This window comes from Impatiens glandulifera, chromosome 5 (assembly GCF_907164915.1).
Source record: "Impatiens glandulifera chromosome 5, dImpGla2.1, whole genome shotgun sequence".
In the NCBI taxonomy this organism is placed as follows: Eukaryota; Viridiplantae; Streptophyta; class Magnoliopsida; order Ericales; family Balsaminaceae; genus Impatiens; species Impatiens glandulifera.
In genome coordinates, this window is record NC_061866.1 from 46,802,607 (window position 1) to 46,824,234 (window position 21,628).

Below are 21,628 nucleotides of genomic sequence, written 5' to 3' on the forward strand. Positions count from 1 at the left end.
CTTGGTGTTCAGGAAGGTGAGAATAGAAATTCCATTAAGAAAATCAATTAAGAAGCATTTCAATATATATAGTTATTGATTGGAGGAAGAAGTATTCCATTGATATGTGTCAGTTTTAGTCATTAATTTAGTAAAGATAATTTAAAGTTAAATCAGTCTTGAAAAGAGTGCTTATGGGTTTTAATGCAATGGGCATATTTGAAAACACTTGCTTTATTTCTATTTATGTATAAATCACTATTTTTAACATACAAAACATTCTCATTATGTTTAGAAATAAATAAAAAATGAGCAGTAACAACAACAGAACATAGTCCCCATCAACAAATAGCAACAATGCACTAAGGAAACAAAAACAAACAACTTTTAAAGAACCACTTCTACTATCTTTGTGAAAAGACAAGAGCAGATAAATTACTTTAAAACTCCTTTTTTAGTCACTCTTAAAGTAAAAGTGTAAAACACTCGTCTGATTTGGGGATTACAAACCCATAATATGATATCCTTCAAAAGTTAAATGGAGTTGTGGTCCTTGTGGATTCTCCACTTCATCTAATGGAAAGAATATTCAGCTCATTTGTATCTATTTCATGACTAGACTCACAACCATTCCATTTCAGCACTTCCATAAGTTTCAAGATAACAAGCCACGCCAAAAACAGGATAATTAAGAATAGATAAGGGGGCAATTAAAAAGCAACTTAATTATATAAAAGTAAGACATTGTAGCTAGCATTCACACACACACACACAAATATGCACAATTCACGTAGCAAGCAGTTTGGTGGCAAATCCATCTTAACATATGATGTTAGATTTATATATTTGCCTGTCTTAGGTAGGAGAAGTGGGTAGATTACACATATCTATTTTATTGATTAAGCAGCTTCAGCAAATCCAACTTGCATGTTCCCATAGTCAAAAACAGTGTGATATTGACCCATGAAAACATCTCCTAAGATCCTGCAAATTTGTTTACATCCAAAACAACAACATCAATTTCAGATCCATTTTTTTACACTGCAGTTGCATGAGTAGATGATCTAGAGAGTTAGTTAATTACCAGAGAGGTCCGCGAGGTGGAGCAACATCAAGGGCAGTAAATCCGCTAATACATTGCACTGCAGCTCCCTCCCCAACTTGGAGAACATACTGATCATAAAACAACAACATCATAAGAAAGAAAGAAAAATAAAAGAGAGAAAACAAAATAGTACTAATTTAATAATGGATTTTATTAAATTACCTGTTCGGGTGTGAGATCAAATGCTTTACCGCCAATAGTGAAGGAAACATTGGGCATTGTAGAAAGTAAATTGCAGTCCACAGACGATTCTCCCATTGGACTAGGCAGCTTATCACAGAGCTGCATCATATTTTTTATTTTATTTTAAGCTCAAAGTGAAACGGACTTTTTCAACAAATGAGAAATACAGAAAATGAAATGCTAGTTAATTGTTAACCTGGTTAATATAGTCCAATATCCGCTCCTCAGTCTCGTTCTTCTTAATTCGGTTTTGCATCCACACAACTGACATTTGGCAAGCAGAACACATGAGGTCACTGTGGACACCTGACGAGGACTTTTCATGTTCCATGTCCACCACACTCTTTATCACACTGCAAGTCAAGGAAATGTCAAAAATTTAAACAAATTCTAGCTTTAAATATCGTAGTTTGGTTCACTTCTGAGCCAAACGATGTTTAATAGTATATATGTTGTACAATTTCATTTGCATCTCGTGAACAAAAATTCACCTTTTTCAGGAAGGGCTTGTTTAATGTGATTTATTTGGATCACATACAAAAAAAAAGCAATATCTCATCATCAACCACTTTCTTTCATTAAATAATTCAAACCATCAACTAAAATACTAAATAGGATATTTTGGTTATTTGATTCAAATAAACCACTTTTCATCAAACAGTATTCCTTTTCCTTAAAAAACAGTTTATTTCAAGAAACCACAAAGACCAAACAATCTTTAAATGAACTTGGGAGATAGCTACATAAGTATAAACATAGTATAGATGAAACAATAAAAAAAATGGTCAATTAATTAGGATTTACTGTTACATTGACTAGTAACGAGTTCAAAAACTTACATATCCTCCCGAGCAGTAGTGCACAAGCCAATTTGGGAACAGATCTGCTGAGGATCAGTCTGGAATGCAATACAACCATGAATTATATATTAAGTTATAATTTGAACTTAAGAAGAATATAAAAGGAACTCATAAAAAGAGGGAAAAAGTTAAAGATGGAATGGAATGCCTTTTGGAGAAGCATGTCTAGTATGGTCTGTCCATATTCTGAAATCACTGTCTTGCACTCCTGGCTTACAACCCCAGAGGCTCCAATAGCTTTGTTGATTTGCGTAACAACAGTCTGAGCAAAGGAAAGAAAAAGCATATTGAATGTCAGACAAAATTAGACATTACATATCATCAATAAGCAATATAAGTGATTATTCATGATACACACCGTTGGTCCAGCCAACAAAGAAGTTCCAGAATCAGCAATTGCGGCACAACCACTGGCGCAGAAACCTGAAAATTAAAAAGGTATACTTTTTCAAAAAAAAAAGCAAAATGAAGAAAGGATGCAGATGATTCATTATAGTGCAACTAATTACCTGTTGTTTCCCCATTAACTGTGACATCGCCCATCTCAAACTGCATATATTATGGAAAACAATCGATTCAAGCTACGAAATTTCGCCACTTATGGTATAAATAATTTAAGTAGATATTGATGGAAATACTCAAATTCAGACCTGCCAATAGCCTTTCTGTGTCACAGGAACATAAGTATGTTCACCTTTGTAGTGGGCGGGATCCTTACCACCAAAGACAAGTTCACCTCCTTCCTTCTCTGCAGCATTTCGATTGAACCAAAATGAAAAGATGGGGTCTTGGATAAGACCTTGTTCAACCATGTTGTACCTGCATAAAAATTTAGACATATATCATAAGAAAACCGACTCATAAGTTCAAACAAATCATTTTCTTTTCACCAGAAATTTATTAGCTTACCACACAGGGACAACATTCCCCACAGATATCTCTTGAAAACCAAGACCAAGAATACCATCAAATTTCGCAGCCAAGAAGGTAATACCAGGCTCTTTAGTTGCCTCAATGAAGTCCTTTTAGTCAGAAACATTATAATATTAGGGGTCTCAGTGGCATTTAGAAAGAGGTACATTACAAAACAAAAACAAACAAAAAAAAAGGAAAAAGCTTTCCTTGTCCTTGAAGTTACCTGGCTCTTAACAACGAGGTCACCAACACTGACATGGTCCTGGCTGAAGAAACCAGCTATAGATCCCGTTCCATAATGAATTTCAGCAGATTTTCCTGCAATATTGATGTGATAAATCATTCCACGAATTTGGGAAATGCAGGGAGTTTCATGAATTATTTGTGAAATTATCCAGGTTTCGATTACAATGGTTCCGATCATTACTCAAATTCTAAAATATAGAAACTAAATACAAAATTTGCAACCGCACCGTTTTTCTTGTAACTACTGGATAGGCCTGACTTGTACTTGGAATGGAAATAACAAGAGACCTGGTCCATCAATTTGGAGAAAAATTAGGCACCAAGTTTTGTAGCAAAAAATTGGAACAAGCAGTTTCCAGACATCTGCAAAAAGAAACTTACAGAGAAGTAGCACTTTGTAGAGGGTACCCAAAGATTTGAACTCCCAGTGTCAAATATGACTGTAAACTTCTGCGATGGAGTACCAATGCCTATCTCTCCAAAATACTGAGCATCCATATAATTTTTTAATTCAACAATACTGGAATCAGAATCCCCATTACCACGGAGATTGTAACTCCTGTGGGAACCTCTGCAGGATTTCCCTCCCTTCATCTGACCTTGTTGAGGAAATCTGTTTAACTGGTCTAGTTTCTTCTTCTGAAGTCCAACTCTAATCAAGTTACCACTAGATGCTGAAAGGACCGAAGAAGCCAAAAATGAGGACAGCAGCATCACTAGCAAACCAATCTTATATTTGACATCCATGATGGAGACCTGTAATAGGAAAACATATAAAAATAAAGTTGTTTCAGATCATGCCACCGCTACAAAGAGTAACAAAACTAGGAAGCGGACAAAACTATGTTTTCAAGATGGTACAAATGGTTTGGAAAAACCCTTATTCAACGAGGAGGAGGAGAAATAAGGGGCTAGGTCTAGATTCTAGACTTCATCAGCTTACCCTTTTCTGTAGACGAACAAGTCGATTCTCAGTTTCCCTAAACGAGAATCAAAGACTTCTTTAACATCAAAGTGAAAGAAAAGTATTAGCCTTTAACTTGACAACTCAGTTTCCAATGATCGATTCATCGATCAATCAACTTAAACAATAAAAGGGTTATGTGAAATATACATCAAGAATCAAATGCATGTTAAGGGATAATCGAAAGGTGTCTATCTATTATGTATAATCTCGTCGTTCAATATCGACTTAACTCCCAGTAAATCAAACAAAACCTAGGTCGAATCAAACATCGATGTATACAAAAACAAGTCTTTTGAATTGCTTCTCACCTGATCGTATAAAATGGAGCGAATCGAGACGATGATTTTACTTTTTAGGAATGAGAATGAAATCAAGAACTGAAAGAAATAAGCGTTTTAAAAGCTTAAGGACGAAGCAGAGTATAATATTTGGTTGGATCCAGGGATTTATTGCATGCGGACAAGTGCATATTTAGGTTACACCTCCGTATAGATCTGACAGTTGGTTCGTGTGATGTAATAACCTGTTTGAACTTTGATGTAAGTTATTATTTTTAAATAAATAAAAATAATAATATCTGATCCATGAGATAATTTGTGAACGGTGAATAAGAATTTGGTTACCGTGGGACGAGAAATAGATTAAAATTGCCCCTTCTCAACTGCCGGTCTTGGCTTGACCTCGTGCTCAGTCTATTCAGATAAATTTGGATAGTGGTTTTAGAATTTTATTAAAATCTTTTTTTATTTTATTTATTGTGATTTGAACATTTCAATGTAATTTTTTTTTTTTAAATTAACACGATTTACACAATTATGATTTTTACCGTAAATAAATAAATATTTACTTAATTTTGAAATGGGTACATACGTGATATTGTGGCAATAAGGATCATAACTGAATTTTGTATCATCAAACTATTGTGACAACATTTATTTGTAATAATATTTAATTCATTGAATATGGTAGACGTGTACTCTACTCTTTGTTTTGTTTTTTTTTTAAACATGTATGTACTTTTTTTTGTATTTATTATTATATAGAGAAAAGAATGTCTATAATTATATTATTTCTTTTTTTTGTTTAGGAAATTCATGTGATTGTTAGTTTTCTTACTTTTTGGTCTTATCCCTCTTTACAAAATTTAATTAATGGGTCACATTCACGAATTCGACGTGGTCTGTCAGGTTGTCCTACGTTCCGAAAACGCTCATTTCGGGTCTTGAAACGGTCATTTCATGACATTTTGAAGTCATTTCGAGACATTTTGAAAAAATTCTCTCTCCTCTTCTACCTACATGGTATGCCACGTTGATTCGTGAACTTACTTTTCGCTAATTTTTTCGTTGAGTTTATCATTTATATATTTATATATATATATATATGAGAAGAATGTCAATTTTATGTACGAAGTGGGATGAAGGTGTCAAATTTGTTATTTAAGTTGTAAAATTTTATTTATGTATACAAACTTGACAAAATTTGTCAAATTTATTAACTTAACAGAAAAAAATTAACGGAGTTAATTTTGACATTTATAATTAATGACTCAGATTTTCTATTATTTCTTTAAATCCAAGTCAGCCTACACATGGGTATATAAATTAAAGTAAAAATTATGAGTTAATTTTTTAAAATTAGTCTTTTCTCTTCTAAAATTCAAAACCCAAAATCTAAAATATGACTGCAGCGATATCTCTCGTCTTCGGTCATAGACAAAATTTGATCATTTTTTAGGTTAACTCCGAGTGTAATTTCTTCATAGTGAGTTCATACATCTCCATCACGTTCTTCTGCCCTTTAATCCTCAAAAACAAAATAGTAATTTGAGGAGTGTAGAATTAAAATCAAGATGTTCATTGAGATAACTCTGTTTAAGTTGAGAAATTTGATTGAGTTCTTTTACTAAAGCTTTATGGGTGGACTGAATCGCGTCGAAGTTGTAAGAAAATTTATCCGCCTGGGGAAGCGGATTTAACCGACGAAATGGTAGCGAGGAGTTTCGCTGCAAAAGCTTCCTCGAAGTTGTGGATCCATGGAAATCGTAAGAATGATGGGGTTTAGGGTTTTGTTTGATCTTGCTGACTGAAATTGAAAAGTTATTTTTGAAGGGGATGAACTAAGTTTATTAGAATCCATAGATGAAATCACGAATATATGAATCCATAGTTCTTCTCTGTGTGTGGCTCTCATGAAAGAGAGAAAGACGACAAGTCATAATATTTTCTTTAATTTATAAAAAAAAAAGTAATAATGTAAAATCCTAGTCATCAATTTGACACGGCAAAAAGTTAACTCCGTTTAGTTTTGTTCCGTTAAGTTAACAAATTTGACAAATTTTGTCAAGTTTGTATACATGAATAGAATTTTACAACTTTAATAATAAATTTGACACCTCCATCCAACTTGATATATAAAATTGACATTATTCATATATATATATATATATATATATATATATATATATATATATATATAAATATTTGTATTTACTTTTTAGATAAGGTTATGATTCTTCATTAAAATTATGACATTTTGATTGAGGATCAAAAATATTATTTTTTTTTATTTCAATATTAGAACTAAGTTGATGAATTTGAAACATTAGTATAATGAATTTCCTTTGACACATCTATTCATTGAATATGTAACTAAGTTAATGATCAAGTAAAATTTGTTGGGATATAGATTCAAATTTTATTAGACTTTGTATTATCACAAGAGTTTAGGAGGAGGACATTTTTAATGTATTTTTATTACTAGAGAAATGTTGTAAAATATGATTATTTGGACAATTATTTCATAACATATTTAAAATTTCATAACATATTTAAAACATTGAAGTAGACATTTATTATCTGAACTTAGTTATATATTGTGTTCAATATTTTAATATTTCATTTTAGATTAGAGTTATTTGTCACGATTTCTAAACAAAAACTAATATTCAACTTGGGAATAAAAAGTTTGGCAAATAAAATATGATCTTTACAAGAAAACTCCTATTTAGCAATGTTTAGTCACGAAATTTGTAACGATTTGACCATTAGCGATGATTTTACAACAGATTATATGAAATTCATCGGCCTAATTAAGACAATTGTAGAAAATATTCAATAGAAAGCAAACAAAATGAACTCATGGAGCAAGCAAACTATGTTATTTCCCCTAATTTTGCTTGAAATAGTGTTTGTTTTTGTTTTTTGGACTACATTTTTTTCTTCTTTACTTGGGTCTAAGTCTAACCCATATAGGAGATTAAGACAGTATCTTACCTTAGTCATAATGAAAAAATATTGCTTAAATTTATCCATTAATTTTAGTTAGTATTATGTTTTACTTGGTCAAGAAATGAATGGACACCACAAAAGCTCAAACCTCAATCCCCTCCCTCCATTCATTACCATCTAATGCACGATTAAGAAAACATGACACAAGACAAAAACAAATGACACAAAAAAACTCATTATCTCCATTGCAATAACATGCATGCAAACCTTCCATTAATTTTGAGGTAAAAAATCAATCCATGCAGAGCAAACTAAAGAAGGCGATTGGAGCGGTGAAAGATCAGACGAGCATTCGCTTGGCAAAGGTCTCATCCAACACCACATCAAGCCTTGAGGTTGCGGTTCTTAAAGCCACCACCCACGACCATGAAGACCCCATGGACGAGCACTACGTCGAGGAAATCCTCACCCTCGTCTCCTCCGATAAGTCCCACGCCGCCGCATGTGCTCGCGCCATTGGCAAACGCATCGGCCGAACACGCAATTGGGTTGTTGCCATCAAATCCCTTTTGCTTATTCTTCGAATTTTCCAAGACGGGGACCCTTACTTCCCCAGGGAAGTCATCCATTGCATGAAACGCGGAGAAAAAATCCTCAACTTATCGAGTTTTCGAGACAATTCTAGCTCGTCTAGCCCATGGGATTACACCGCATTTGTTAGGACGTTTGCTCTCTACTTGGATGAACGTTTGGATTGTTTCCTCACCGGAAAACTCCAACGCCGTCGGACCCAGAGCTCTATCCATACCGATCATTCCCGTCCCCGGAGGAGCCAGAGTGTTAGGGTTAACGAGCCGGTTGTAGAGATGAAACCCGCAATGTTACTCGATAAGATATCGTATTGGCAAGGATTGATGGACCGAGCTGTTTCCACTAGACCGACCGGAGCTGCGAAAACGAATAAACTCATACACGTTACTCTTCACGCCGTGGTTCATGAGAGTTTCGATTTGTACAAAGACATCTCCGACGGGCTTGCCCTCTTGCTCGATAGTTTTTTCCATCTTCCATACAATTCATGCGTTAGCGCATTCCAAGCCTGTGTCAAGGCCACGAAGCAATTCGACGAGCTAATCGTTTTCTACGAGATATGCAAGAACATAGGAGTCGGTCGGCCATCGGAGTACCCACCGGTACAGAAGATATCAGAAGAATTATTAGAAACGTTAAAGGAATTCCTCAAGGACAAGTCATCTTTCCCAACTACTCGAGTCTCACCGACAAAACAGAGACCAAGTTCAGCCGCGGTTTCAAGGCGGCGCCATAACAGCTGTTTATCGGAACTGTCGGAGGAGACCGCCACCACCACGAATACATCTCCGGACCAACAATCTAGGATTACATCACGATGCACGTCGCTTGAGGATCTATTTAGTGCAATGGACACGTCGGGGAAGGGAAAACGTTCGATCTCGATTGATCTAGAGGCGTATTCGATTACAGATATTCACGAATTCGAAAAACAGTGTCAGCGAGATAGCACTTGTAGTGGTAACGACGACGCATGTTCGGCTAAATCATTGCCTATCACGAGCTCGATCGATCTTTTTGACGATTGGCCTGGTAAAGACGATGAAAATACAGAACTAGAGACGAAAACAAAGCAATGTAATAATGGGTTGGATGATTTAATAACCCCAAAAGCAAGCCACCCTGAGGGATGGGAAATGGTCCTGACCGAGACCGTGACTCCATCGCCAAAACTAGGTCCGGTCCAAGGCCAACATTACAATCCATTTTTACATGAACCAAGTTTTGAAGCGGCTGGAGAAATCTCGGTTCCTACTTTTCAAGCAGTGCCAACATTTTGGGCTGCAAATCCAAGCAATGAGACCGACCCTTTCGCAACATTCCCGCCCGTTGGTTCTAGTGATCAAGGCCTTGATTGGGCGCAAAATTCACCAAAGTTGTTGCAAGAACAACAATTGTGGCTGCAGCAACAGGATAAGATTATAGCTAAACGCATATCTTAGATTATAGTAATTTAAATTCCTATAATTCATTTGTTCTCATCCAAATATCTCATTTTTTGTTTACCAACTATAAATTACAAATTTGGTAAGGGCATAGATTGGACTCCACTCCACTTTAATTGAAATTTGTCTTTGAATTTTTAAAGAGATAGATATACAATTATTGGTTAAACCACCAATTTTATCAAATAAAATTGTCAAGATTCGGTTTTAACAAATGAAGAACCGAACCAGAACCAGAACCAAAACCAAAACCAAACCAAACCATCTCGTAAATGGTTCGATTTTGATCAGGTTTATTTGGTTTCAATCATTTTTTCTACCAATTAAATTGCCTTATCCTAACAAACTTAAATTTGCCTACAGAATCCTTAATTATTAGTTTAGAGAAGAAAACTAACTAAAATAAGAGTTGGTTTCTTGAAACACCATATAAAGAATATACTAATAATTTCTAAAATTTCATATTTTTTTTTAGTTAACCCTCACTATTATCAATAAATAAATATATATATCTAATTTGAAAACACCCAAATTTGGATATGAGTTTGAAAAAAAAATTAGTTGATTTGGAGATCTTATTGTTTTTTTTTTTTAAATATTTGAGTTAATTAATTTTCCTAATGTATTTAGTTTGTATATAATCTTTTTTTAATATCATTTTGTTTAAACGATTTTTATTAAATGAATTATTTTTTTTTAATAATATATATTAACAAATCTAATAATATTTATCTGTTCAAACTTGAACTTAAGTTTGTTTGTGTTTTGAAATAGACTCGTATAACTATATATTATATTATTAAGAAAGCATAAATATAAAACTATTTTGACATGTGAATAACTTAAAATATAAAAGTTGATGATATCATAAGTATTTATTTAAGTTTTGGATAATCCTTATCTCATGTGATTTTTTTTTTTGAATTATCATTAATGATTAATAATAGAGGTTCAAAATGCATTTTTTTTATTTAAAAAATAAATAAATTAATATCAAGTCTATATCATTATAATCATCAAATTAAAAACTTACATTATTTTTATTCAATTTAAATTTTAAATATAAAAAACATTTTAATAATTTATCTCAAACAAATCTCAAATAAAATATTTATTTTTCTTTATCAAATAATATATGTCAAAATCAAAGATCCAAAGATCAAACTTGCCCTAAGAAAGTTTTGTTAAAATGTTACAAAAGTGTCTTAAAATTTATTATAGCATTCAATTTTATATTCAACTACTTCTTGACTAAGAAACTTTAACATAAAAACAAATAAAAAATAACAACTTAGAAAATCTTCTGAATATATATATTCATTTCATTCACATAGAATGTTCATAAGTTGCCGCTCTTATTGAAGTGATTCGAATTCTTGAAGATTCTTCGAATTCTGACATTTGTCATCATAAACTAGAACTTGGCGACGACGACGAGAGCTAAAGAGAACTTTTTCATAATTCTCTCGCCGATTCAAATCGAACACTATAATACAATCTGAACTTGGGCGAAAATTCGTGTTATGTACCGCATTCACAGACCGCTAGGGTTTTTGGATAGTAAATGCAATCTGAATATCAGTTGGCAACTTCTTGTTAAATCAAAATGGCTTTCCGGAAGATACAGGCGGAGGTCGATCTACTTCTGAAGAAAGTTCAAGAACACGCAGATGCTTTCGATAATATCATGAACAAGGTCTGTTCGATAATATCAGCGTTGATGCATGTTATTTTCCTGTTGATTAGAAATTCACTCATCCTATATTTTCTCTTCAGTTACAAGACGCTGACAGTACGAATCAGAAGGAGAGGTTTGAGAACGATTTAAAGAAGGTGATCAAGAAGCTTCAGAGGTGTAGAGAACAGATTAAGACTCGGATTCAGTCCAATGAGGTCAAGGATAAGAAGGTGGTGGTTCACTTCAACCTTCGATTAATCCACTAATTCTTCCATTCATTTGCATGTATTATATATACAATCCTGTTGGAGATGGTTGTAAATGTGAATTTCAGACAGAATGTTTATCTCTTTAGAAATTGACATCATTTTCTGTTAATATGTTGACATAGATTAGTGACTTTTATTTGCAGGGTTTGCTGGATTCTCGCAAGGTCATTGAAAATCTAATGGATACGTATAAAATATTTGAAAAGGAATCTAAGACAAAAGCATTCTCAATAGAAGGCTTAGGCCAACAACCAAAAACGGTAACCTTCTTCTACTTCATTTTATGCATGCATTTATATTAAGTTATTTTCATGCTTGTTTATTCAAAACTTTTCCATTGCTTTTGGCAGGATCCCAAGGAAAAGGCCAAATTGGAAACAAGAGAGTGGCTGAACAATGGGGTTAGTGTCATCAATTATATTCTTATTTAATCTGAAGAAGTCTATTGTGATTTGTGATACACCTGTCTCTGTTCATTGTTTCACTTAAATCTGAGCTAAACTTGTTTGTTCAAATAAAAATATTTGCCTCATATCTTGGCTGGGCTGGTTTTCTTTATGTTTGTTGAATTGCACAGTAAGTGGCACTGCCAGTTTCTTTTGCACCTCCTAATTACTAAATTATATAAACTGTAGTTATGTCTTTCAGTTGCTTGGTTCATATAACTGTATTTTCATATCTTAGTTGCTTGTTTTGTATATTGTTATTTGATGTTTACTCTCGAGCATTAATTCACAAATATAACTGTGTGGTTTCTTGTCCCTGAATAGGTTAATGATCTAGAATCACAGATTGATAGTTTTGAAGCTGAGATGGAAGGCCTACCTGTTAAGAAGGGAAAGAAAAGGCCACCAAGATTGGTATGATTGAAGAAAGTGAGTAACGATACGACTGTTGCCTAATATTTTTCTTAGCTGATGAATTGACATTGGTTGGATAGACACATTTGGAGAAATCTATTGTCCGGCACAAGGCTCATATAGTGAAGTTAGAATTGATACTGAGGCTTTTGGATAATGATCAATTAAGTCCTGAGCAGGTCAATGAAGTGAAGGACTTGTTGGACGACTATGTTGAACGCAATCAGGTAGATATATCATGGAAATGGAGTATGTTATCCATCTCAGTTCTTATTTAGTTATATCATGGAAATGGAGTATATTCTGAACAGTATCTCCTTTGTTAACTTTTATGCCTTGAATTGTGCATCATCTTAATTTACAGGACAATTTTGACGAATTTAGTGAGGTTGATGAACTTTATAGCTCTCTAGAATTGGACAAACTGGAGGCCATTGAAGATCTCGTCACAACTGTCCCTCCATTTTTTCCAAAGGTGAATCATTATTTCTTCATGGCATTTCCTTCACTTGACTATACTTCCAATGGTTGAAATTGTCTTCTTGTTTTTTTGCTTGTTTTTCTATTTTCCTTCACAATTTTGTGAACATAAGATTGACGAAGAAGAAAAGGGAATATGAAGGATTTTCTGTCTGACTTGTGCCATTTTGTAGTTACGATATGTTGGCTCTAAATAGATTATGAATAGGATTTCCGATATAAGGATTGGTAAGTGGGGTTAACTGACTTCTGTGTAAACTGGTGCACTTTGAGTCCATGTTTTCTTTTCTCAAATTTAAAAATGGCATCATCATCATGTTTTCTTTTCCAAATATCCATTTTTGAACTAAAGCTCACAGTTACATTACCATCATCTATGATAACCATTTCTCAAAGTTGAACTAAATTCATATGTAGTTTGTATCATTTAGTTATTGATATTTGCATTTAACAGAAGGTTTGTGTCTTTATTTATTAATATAGGGTCAACTCGAACACAAAATTAGTTCACACTTTCTACTTTTTGATAGGTTGGTGGTGCCTCAGGAAAGAAAACTTCTTACACAAAAGTGCCTTGCCAATCGAGGGTATGTACTTGTTAATTCATAATTTTCTTGAAGATACTTTGATCTATAATTTTATTGATACACTTTAAATCCATGTTTGCTTTTCTCAAATTTAAAAATGGCATCATCATCGTCATGTTTGCTTTTCCAAATAAACTAAAGCTCATAGTTACATTTCCGACATTTTGATAACCGTCTTTTTTTAAAAAAAATAATAAATTATGATAACCGTTTCTCAAATTTGAACTAAATTTATATGTAGTTTGTATCATTTAGTTATGGATATTCAATTTAACAGAAGGTTTGGGTCTTTATTTATCAATATAGGGTCAATTTGAACACAAAATTGGTTCACACTTTCTGCTTTTTGATAGGCTGGTGGTGCCTCAGGGAAGAAACCTTCTTACTTAACAGTGCCTTGGAAATCGCCGGTATGTACTTATTAATTCATACTTTTCTTGAGAATACTGTGATCTATAATTTTATTGATGCACTTTAAGTACATGTTTTTGCTTTTTCTCAAATTTTAAAATGGCATCATCATCATCATGTTTGTTTTTCCAAATATCCATTTTTAAACTAAAGCTCATAGTTACATTTCCATCATCTATGATAACCCTTTCTTAAAGTTGAACTAAATTCAAATTTAGTTTGTATCATTAGTTATGTATATTGCATTTAATAGTAGGTTTCAGTCTTTATTTATCAATATAAGGTCAACTTGAACTCAAAATTGGTTCTAACTTTTTGCTTTTTTATAGGTTGGTGGTGCCTCAAGGACAACAGTGCCTTGGCAATCGAAGGTATGTACTTATTAATTCATAATTTTCTTAAGGATACTTTAACCTATAATTTTATTGATGCAGTTTAAGTCCATGTTTGCTTTTCTCAAATTTAAAAATGACATCAACATCATGTTTGGTTTTCCCAAATATCCATCTTTAAACTAAAGCTCATAGTTACATTCCATCATCTATGATAACCGTTTCTCAAAGTTAAACTAAATTCATATGTAGTTTGTATCATTTAGTTATGGATATTGCATTTAACAGATGGTTTGGGTCTTTATTTATCAATATAGGGTCAACTTGAACACAAAATTGGTTCACACTTTCTGCTTTTTGATAGGTTGGTGGTGCCTCAGGGACGACGGTGCCTTGGAAATCGTCGGTATGTACTTACTAATTCATAATTTTCTTGAGGATACTTTGATCTATAATTTTATTGATTCACTTTAAGTCCATGTTTGCTTTTTCTCAAATTTAAAAATGGAATCATCATCATGTTTGTTTTTCCAAATATCCATTTTTAAACTAAAGCTCATAGTTACATTTCCATCATCTATGATAACCCTTTCTTAAAGTTGAACTAAATTCAAATTTAGTTTGTATCATTAGTTATGTATATTGCATTTAATAGTAGGTTTCAGTCTTTATTTATCAATATAAGGTCAACTTGAACTCAAAATTGGTTCTAACTTTTTGCTTTTTTATAGGTTGGTGGTGCCTCAGGGACAACAGTGCCTTGGCAATCGAAGGTATGTACTTATTAATTCATAATTTTCTTAAGGATACTTTAACCTATAATTTTATTGATGCAGTTTAAGTCCATGTTTGCTTTTCTCAAATTTAAAAATGACATCAACATCATGTTTGGTTTTCCCAAATATCCATCTTTAAACTAAAGCTCATAGTTACATTCCATCATCTATGATAACCGTTTCTCAAAGTTAAACTAAATTCATATGTAGTTTGTATCATTTAGTTATGGATATTGCATTTAACAGATGGTTTGGGTCTTTATTTATCAATATAGGGTCAACTTGAACACAAAATTGGTTCACACTTTCTGCTTTTTGATAGGTTGGTGGTGCCTCAGGGACGACGGTGCCTTGGAAATCGTCGGTATGTACTTACTAATTCATAATTTTCTTGAGGATACTTTGATCTATAATTTTATTGATTCACTTTAAGTCCATGTTTGCTTTTTCTCAAATTTAAAAATGGAATCATCATCATGTTTGTTTTTCCAAATATCCATTTTTAAACTAAAGCTCATAGTTACATTTCCATCATCTATGATAACCCTTTCTTAAAGTTGAACTAAATTCAAATTTAGTTTGTATCATTAGTTATGTATATTGCATTTAATAGTAGGTTTCAGTCTTTATTTATCAATATAAGGTCAACTTGAACTCAAAATTGGTTCTAACTTTTTGCTTTTTTATAGGTTGGTGGTGCCTCAGGGACAACAGTGCCTTGGCAATCGAAGGTATGTACTTATTAATTCATAATTTTCTTAAGGATACTTTAACCTATAATTTTATTGATGCAGTTTAAGTCCATGTTTGCTTTTCTCAAATTTAAAAATGACATCAACATCATGTTTGGTTTTCCCAAATATCCATCTTTAAAGTAAAGCTCATAGTTACATTCCATCATCTATGATAACCGTTTCTCAAAGTTAAACTAAATTCATATGTAGTTTGTATCATTTAGTTATGGATATTGCATTTAACAGATGGTTTGGGTCTTTATTTATCAATATAGGGTCTACTTTAACACAAAATGGGTTCACAGTTTCTTGTTTTTCATAGGTCGGTGGTGCCTCAGGGACGAATACTTCTTTGACTACAGTGCCTTGGCAATCGACGGTATGTACTTATTAATTCATAATTTTATTGAGGATACTTTGATCTATAATTTTATTGATGCAATTTAAGTCCATGTTTGCTTTCTCAAATTTAAAAATGACATATTTTAAACTAAAGCTCATAGTTACATTCCATCATCTATGATAACCTTTTCTCAGAGTTAAACTAAACTCATATGTAGTTTGTATGATTTAGTTATGGATTCATTTAACAGATGGTTTGGGTCTTTATTTATCAATATAGGGTCAACTTTAACACAAAATCGGTTCACACTTTCTGCTGTTTGATAGGTTGGTGGTGCCTCAGGGACGAATACTTCTTTGACAACTGTGCCATGGCAATCGACGGTATGTATAAACTTTTCTCAAAGTTAAACTAAATTCATATGTAGTTTGTATCATTTAGTTATGAATATTGCATTTAACAGATGGTTTGGGTCTTTATTTATCAATATAAGGTCAACTTTAACACAAAATTGGTTCACTTTCTGCTTTTTGATAGGTTGGTGGTGTGTCAGGCACGGAAACTTCTTTGATAACTGGTCCTGTGCAATTGACGGTATGCACTGATTAATTCATAATTTCTTTTATGATACTTTAATCTATAATTTTGTTGATGCACTTTAAGTCCATGTTTGCGTTTCTCAAATTTAAAATTTTTATCATCGACATGTTTGCTTTTGCAAATATCCATTTTTGAACTAAAGTTCACAGTTACATTGATGATAACTGTTTCTCAATGTTCAACTAAATTCATATGTAGTTTGTATAATTTAGTTATGGATATTGCATTTAACAGAAGGTTTGGGTCTTTATTTATCAATATAGGGTCAACTTAAACGCAAAATTGGTTCACACTTTCTGCTTTTGATAGGTTGGCGGTACCTCAGGGACAGAAACTTCTTTGACAATAATGCCTGTGGAATTGTCGGTATGTACTCATTAATTCATAATTTTCTTGAAGATACTTTGATCTATAATTTTATTGATGCAGTTTAAGTCCATGTTTGCTTTTCTCAAATTTAAAAGTGGCATCATCATGATGTTTGCTATTCCAAATATCCATTTTTAAACTGAAGCTCATAGCTACATATCATGCTTGCTTGTCCAAATATCCAATTTTAAACTAAAGCTCATAGTTACATTTTCATCATCTATGATATCCGTTTCTTAAAGTTTAACTAAATTCATATGTAGTTTTTATCATTTAGTTATGAATATTGCATTCTACAGAAGGTTTAGGTCTGTATTTATTAATATAGGGTCAACTTGAACACAAAATTGGTTCACACTTTCTGCTTTTTGATAGGTTGGTGGTGCCTCAGGCACGGAAACTTCTTTTACAACTGGTCCTGTGCAATCGACGGTATGAACTTATTAATTCATAATTTTCTTGAGAATTCTTTAATCTATAATTTTATTGATGCAGTTTTAATTCATGTTTACTTTTCTCAAATTTAAAAGTTGCATCATCATTGTGCTTGCTTTTGCAAATATCCATTTTTGAACTAAAGCTCACAGTTACATTACCATCATCTATGATAACCGTTTCTCAAAGTTAAACTAAATTCATATGTAGTTTGTATCATTTAGTTTTGGATGTTGCATTTAACAGAAGATTAGGGTCTTTATTTATCAATATATGATTTACTTGAACACAAAATTGGTTAACACTTTCAGCTTTTTGATAGGTTGGTGATGCGTCAGGCACGGAAACTTCTCTTACAACTGGTCCTGTGCAATCGACGGTATGAACTTAATAATTCATAATTTTCTTGAGGATTCTTTAATATATAATTTTATTGATGCACTTTTAGTTCATGTTTACTTTCTCAAATTTAAAAATTGCATCATCATCATCATCATCGTTGTGCTTGCTTTTGCAAATATCAAATTTTGAACTAAAGCTCACAGTTACATTACCATCATCTATGATAACCGTTTCTCAAAGTTGAACTAAATCATATGTAGTTTGTATCATTTAGTTTTGGATATTGCATTTAACAGAAGATTAGGGTCTTTATTTATCAATATAGGGTCTACTTGAACACAAAATTGGTTCACACTTTCTGCTTTTTAATAGGTTGGTGGTGCCTCAGGCGCGGAAATTTCTCTTACAACTGGTTCTGTGCAATCAACGGTGTGAACTTATTAATTCATAATTTTCTCGAGGATACTTTGATCTTTAATACTTTATAATCTTCATGTCTAAAATGAGCTGAAACCCTCATAATATTTATACTCGCATGGTTTGTGTTGCACTTTTGATGAAATTTACTACTAGTCTGGTAAAGAGATAATATGCATTTCCCTTTTCTGGTTAGCAATTCTAAGAGAAATATGAGAAATGTTATCTGTATCAAGAAATGCAATGGAAGTATGAGACTTTTTATTTAAAAATCTTGAGAGAATCTGATGTAAATTGCCTTTATGACCCTCCTCATATAAGAATACGAAGTTATAGAAATCTTACTTTAACTATTCTCAAATTTTCTGATAGATAGATATGTTCTAGAAGTAAAGATATAGTTGATTGTGAGTCCATACTATAGTGCTTGGAGCTGTTGACATGATGAGTTATCTTCATGCATTTCTGATTGCTTCTCTTTTATTTTTCCAAATCTCCTCTTACTATTATTATGACATTTCCACTTGTCAGGTTACTGTATCCTCCATTCAAAAGTCCTCTTCTGTTCAGGAGCAAGCTGAGGAAACAGTTGTGAGAACTCCACCACCTAAAATTTCTTCAAACATTTCATCTGCTCCAGTAACTCCTTCTGCAAGCAACACATCTCCTGGTAATGCAAATGCTTAATTTGAAATCACATTCCTTTTGTTATCAGATTTTATAAAAAATTATTAAAAATGCAGGTAATACTGTGCAATCTTCTCCCATCAATATCCCTATTTCTACACAGAAACAAGTTAATTTTGAATGTCCTGTTCATAAACCATTTCCATCCCCTTCTGATACTTCGGTATGGGGCATGGCTAAAAGTGAGCTTTCCAGCAGCCCATCTACTTCTTCGAGTACTTCAGAAATTACCAAGGAAAATGTGTTGGGAGCTGATGAGAGAGTTGGGAGCAGTGGAATGGTGCAAGTTCTGGAAACTCCATCTTCTAACAGAATTTCATCAGCTGATATTGGCAATGGAGCTGGTACAGCTGGAAGAGCATTCTCGCCCCCAGCCATTCCTTTCCAGAATCAGAATGATGTGGGTATCTCTGCCTTCTACTCTCTGTAATAATTTTTTTCCACAATATATAAATCTGGGTCTGAGCCTTTGACATAAATTTACTGGAAAATATAATTCTTTTAACCACATGTGTGGCTGGATCAATGTCTCCAAGCAAGGAATAATATAAGACAGAGGTTGAGAGGAGAAAAACTTAAGAAAGAATCCAAGATGAGGGGCCAAGGCAACTCATATTCATTGATAGATCATTTCTTAGTAAGGTAGTATTGGCAATACCTAATAACAATGCCTGCAATATTCTGATTTTTCTTGGCTTTGAATCTTTAGTAGCACTCATATTAGATCCAAAGAAATCTTCTTTTTCCCGACTATGTTAATTTAGTGATAGTCAGGCAAGTAATTTTTCCTGATTGCAACATGTGTTATGGGATTAGTGACCATTTATGGATGCCTACTTTCTCATCAGGGACAATTCCATGGAAGAACTGAAATTGCTCCTGATCAAAAGGAGAAGTTCCAGCAGGTGCAGCAGCAAGGTGTGGCTTCATTTGCTGGAGGGAATCATAATCAGTTCTCAGCCCAGCAGTCAATTCCACTCTCAAATCAGGTGTTTTATATGGGAACTTTTTTTTTTCCTGTTATTTTTCATCTCTTGTTGCTTTGTCAAGGACATCAATGTTTATTTTGATGTTAAATAGTCATCTGTTGATTCCTATAGATTATTCTGAGGTTGCATCATTTAGTTGGATAATGTTGCATGTAAGCATGTTTCATTTAGCAGCATTGTGCAGTTGCCTTAACAATGTTACATGTTCCTTTCTACAGCTTCCAACTTCTGTTCATTCTCAGTTTGCCCAACAGGCCTCGTTATCAGCGGGACTAATTGATACTGGTATCTGTGAACTAGTTTCTTCTTGAATATGGGCGTGAAAATTTGTATGTTATGCGAAAATAATTGTTAATTGCTTATGTGACAGATGTTGGCCTTAATAAAGTTGAAGAGACACAACAATCCCTATCTGTTCCAAGCTCTGTGCCTAGAAGGAACCCCATGAATGATGATGATGATGATGATCTGAGGGCTACAGTTTGTTCATTTTGCTCTTTTTTCTTGATTTTATGGTAAATTTGTTCTAGAAAATGTTTTGTTTCTCATGATGTTTATAAATTATTGTACCAGATTGCTCGGCTGCCAAGGGATATCGATCTTTTAGGTGTAGATGATATTGGGGATGACTTAGAAGGCTCAACTGCCAATTCTGTTATTATTCATGACACGTGCTATAGTTTGCAGATGCTTGAGGCTGCTTACCATAAAATTCCTCAACCAAAGGACTCTGAACGTGAAAAAGTCTATGTGCCAGTATGTCTAGACGACTGTTTTCTGTATAGAGCAGCAGGTTTTGAAGTTGTAATGATATTTATGTAAACAACTGTTTGTGCTGCAGAAAAATCCTGTAGTTACCCCTTCAAGCTATCCTCAGGTGAAGGCGCCCATCCTCGAAACTCGTGGAATTTGGGACAAATTATCGTCAGAAAACCTGTTCTTTGTATTTTACTTTCAAGAGGTCTATTATCATAGTGTTGCTTTCTTAAGTTAAAATATTTTGTGGGTTGAATTCTAATATTTAAGTGTTTTGTCAGCAGAATAGTTATCAGCAACTCTGTGCTGCCATTGAACTAAAGAAACGGTCATGGAGATACCATATGCAATATAACGTATGGTTTCAGCGCCTCGAAGAGCCAACTGAGAGAACACCGGAGTTTGAATGTGGGTCTTACTATTTCTTTGATTACCGTATGCCTGACTATAATTTGAAGTCTGGATGGTATTGCCTACTCAACTTTTTACTCTCTAATTTACTTTCTTATCTGATTTGGAGATTGAAATGTTAATTTGCTCGAGTAAAATGACCAAAGTAAATGATATGATTAAGGATGATGTGGTTGGTTTATTTGAAATTAATCTCAACATGAAACTAGGTCGTCCCTAATAATCCATTTGCTAATTCTTACTCAGGTGCTTCAAATTGTGGTCTGATTTTACTTTTGAGTATATCTATCTGGAGGAAGAACTTGATCATATGCAGGAGTTGTGAGAGTTTTTACTTTTACTTCTGTGTTTTTTTGATAGATTAGATATGAAGCTCATTTTAAACCAATACTGGTTATATAGGTATATTACATTTAAGTATCCAAAATTGTGATTACTGCCAATACTCAATCCTTACACATGTTCATTTTTCAACTTACTGATTCAATCATTTGTTTGTCATAAATCCTCATTAGTTTTTTTTTTATTTGAAATATTCAAGTTTTTATTATATATATAAATGCTTAGATAAATATATAATAACTTCTAAATGAACTAATTTTACATATTTACAATCCAGTCCTTATAAATT

General features: G+C 33.2%; 3 protein-coding genes across 3 annotated transcripts; 2 read left to right on the plus strand and 1 right to left on the minus strand.

Moving 5' to 3' along the window:
• Nucleotides 1–687: 687 nt before the first annotated feature.
• On the minus strand, nt 688–4,705 carry LOC124938139 (cyprosin-like). The gene is made up of 14 exons (XM_047478515.1): nt 4,564–4,705; nt 3,670–4,044; nt 3,516–3,576; nt 3,266–3,360; nt 3,037–3,149; nt 2,778–2,946; nt 2,637–2,676; nt 2,486–2,550; nt 2,276–2,389; nt 2,107–2,165; nt 1,464–1,620; nt 1,247–1,366; nt 1,064–1,152; nt 688–963 (listed from the first exon to the last, which is right to left on the minus strand). The coding sequence occupies exons 2-14, from the start codon at nt 4,033–4,035 to the stop codon at nt 879–881; spliced, it is 1,533 nt and encodes a 510-aa protein (XP_047334471.1). The 5' UTR covers nt 4,036–4,044; nt 4,564–4,705; the 3' UTR covers nt 688–878.
• A 3,066-nt stretch (nt 4,706–7,771) lies between these two features.
• Nucleotides 7,772–9,518, plus strand: LOC124939527 (clathrin coat assembly protein AP180-like). Its single transcript, XM_047479993.1, has one exon. It carries the CDS (start codon nt 7,785–7,787, stop codon nt 9,516–9,518), a length of 1,734 nt encoding a protein of 577 aa, XP_047335949.1. The 5' UTR covers nt 7,772–7,784.
• A 1,424-nt stretch (nt 9,519–10,942) lies between these two features.
• Nucleotides 10,943–21,394, plus strand: LOC124939528 (CCR4-NOT transcription complex subunit 3-like). Its single transcript, XM_047479995.1, has 30 exons — nt 10,943–11,217; nt 11,298–11,429; nt 11,591–11,728; nt 11,819–11,869; nt 12,239–12,328; nt 12,409–12,555; nt 12,693–12,803; nt 13,339–13,395; nt 13,749–13,805; nt 14,136–14,177; nt 14,503–14,544; nt 14,870–14,911; nt 15,237–15,278; nt 15,604–15,645; nt 15,971–16,027; nt 16,318–16,374; nt 16,529–16,585; nt 16,901–16,957; nt 17,336–17,392; nt 17,718–17,774; nt 18,110–18,166; nt 18,686–18,824; nt 18,898–19,241; nt 19,690–19,830; nt 20,049–20,115; nt 20,201–20,310; nt 20,404–20,586; nt 20,672–20,791; nt 20,871–21,052; nt 21,244–21,394. Exons 1-30 carry the CDS (start codon nt 11,128–11,130, stop codon nt 21,320–21,322), a joined length of 2,847 nt encoding a protein of 948 aa, XP_047335951.1. The 5' UTR covers nt 10,943–11,127; the 3' UTR covers nt 21,323–21,394.
• Nucleotides 21,395–21,628: the final 234 nt, after the last annotated feature.

Excerpts from the sequence above, each read along its gene's own strand:
- LOC124938139 (XM_047478515.1), bottom strand. The coding sequence starts at position 4,035 with ATGGATGTCAAATATAAGATTGGTTTGCTAGTGATGCTGCTGTCCTCA. Across the intron at positions 3,577-3,669 it reads CTACAAAGTGCTACTTCTCT|GTCTCTTGTTATTTCCATTC; the intron begins GTAAGTTTCTTT and ends TTGATGGACCAG. Across the intron at positions 1,367-1,463 it reads TATTGGACTATATTAACCAG|CTCTGTGATAAGCTGCCTAG; the intron begins GTTAACAATTAA and ends AATATGATGCAG.
- LOC124939527 (XM_047479993.1), top strand. The coding sequence starts at position 7,785 with ATGCAGAGCAAACTAAAGAAGGCGATTGGAGCGGTGAAAGATCAGACG.
- LOC124939528 (XM_047479995.1), top strand. The coding sequence starts at position 11,128 with ATGGCTTTCCGGAAGATACAGGCGGAGGTCGATCTACTTCTGAAGAAA. Across the intron at positions 12,804-13,338 it reads TCCCTCCATTTTTTCCAAAG|GTTGGTGGTGCCTCAGGAAA; the intron begins GTGAATCATTAT and ends ACTTTTTGATAG. Across the intron at positions 14,912-15,236 it reads CAGTGCCTTGGCAATCGAAG|GTTGGTGGTGCCTCAGGGAC; the intron begins GTATGTACTTAT and ends GCTTTTTGATAG.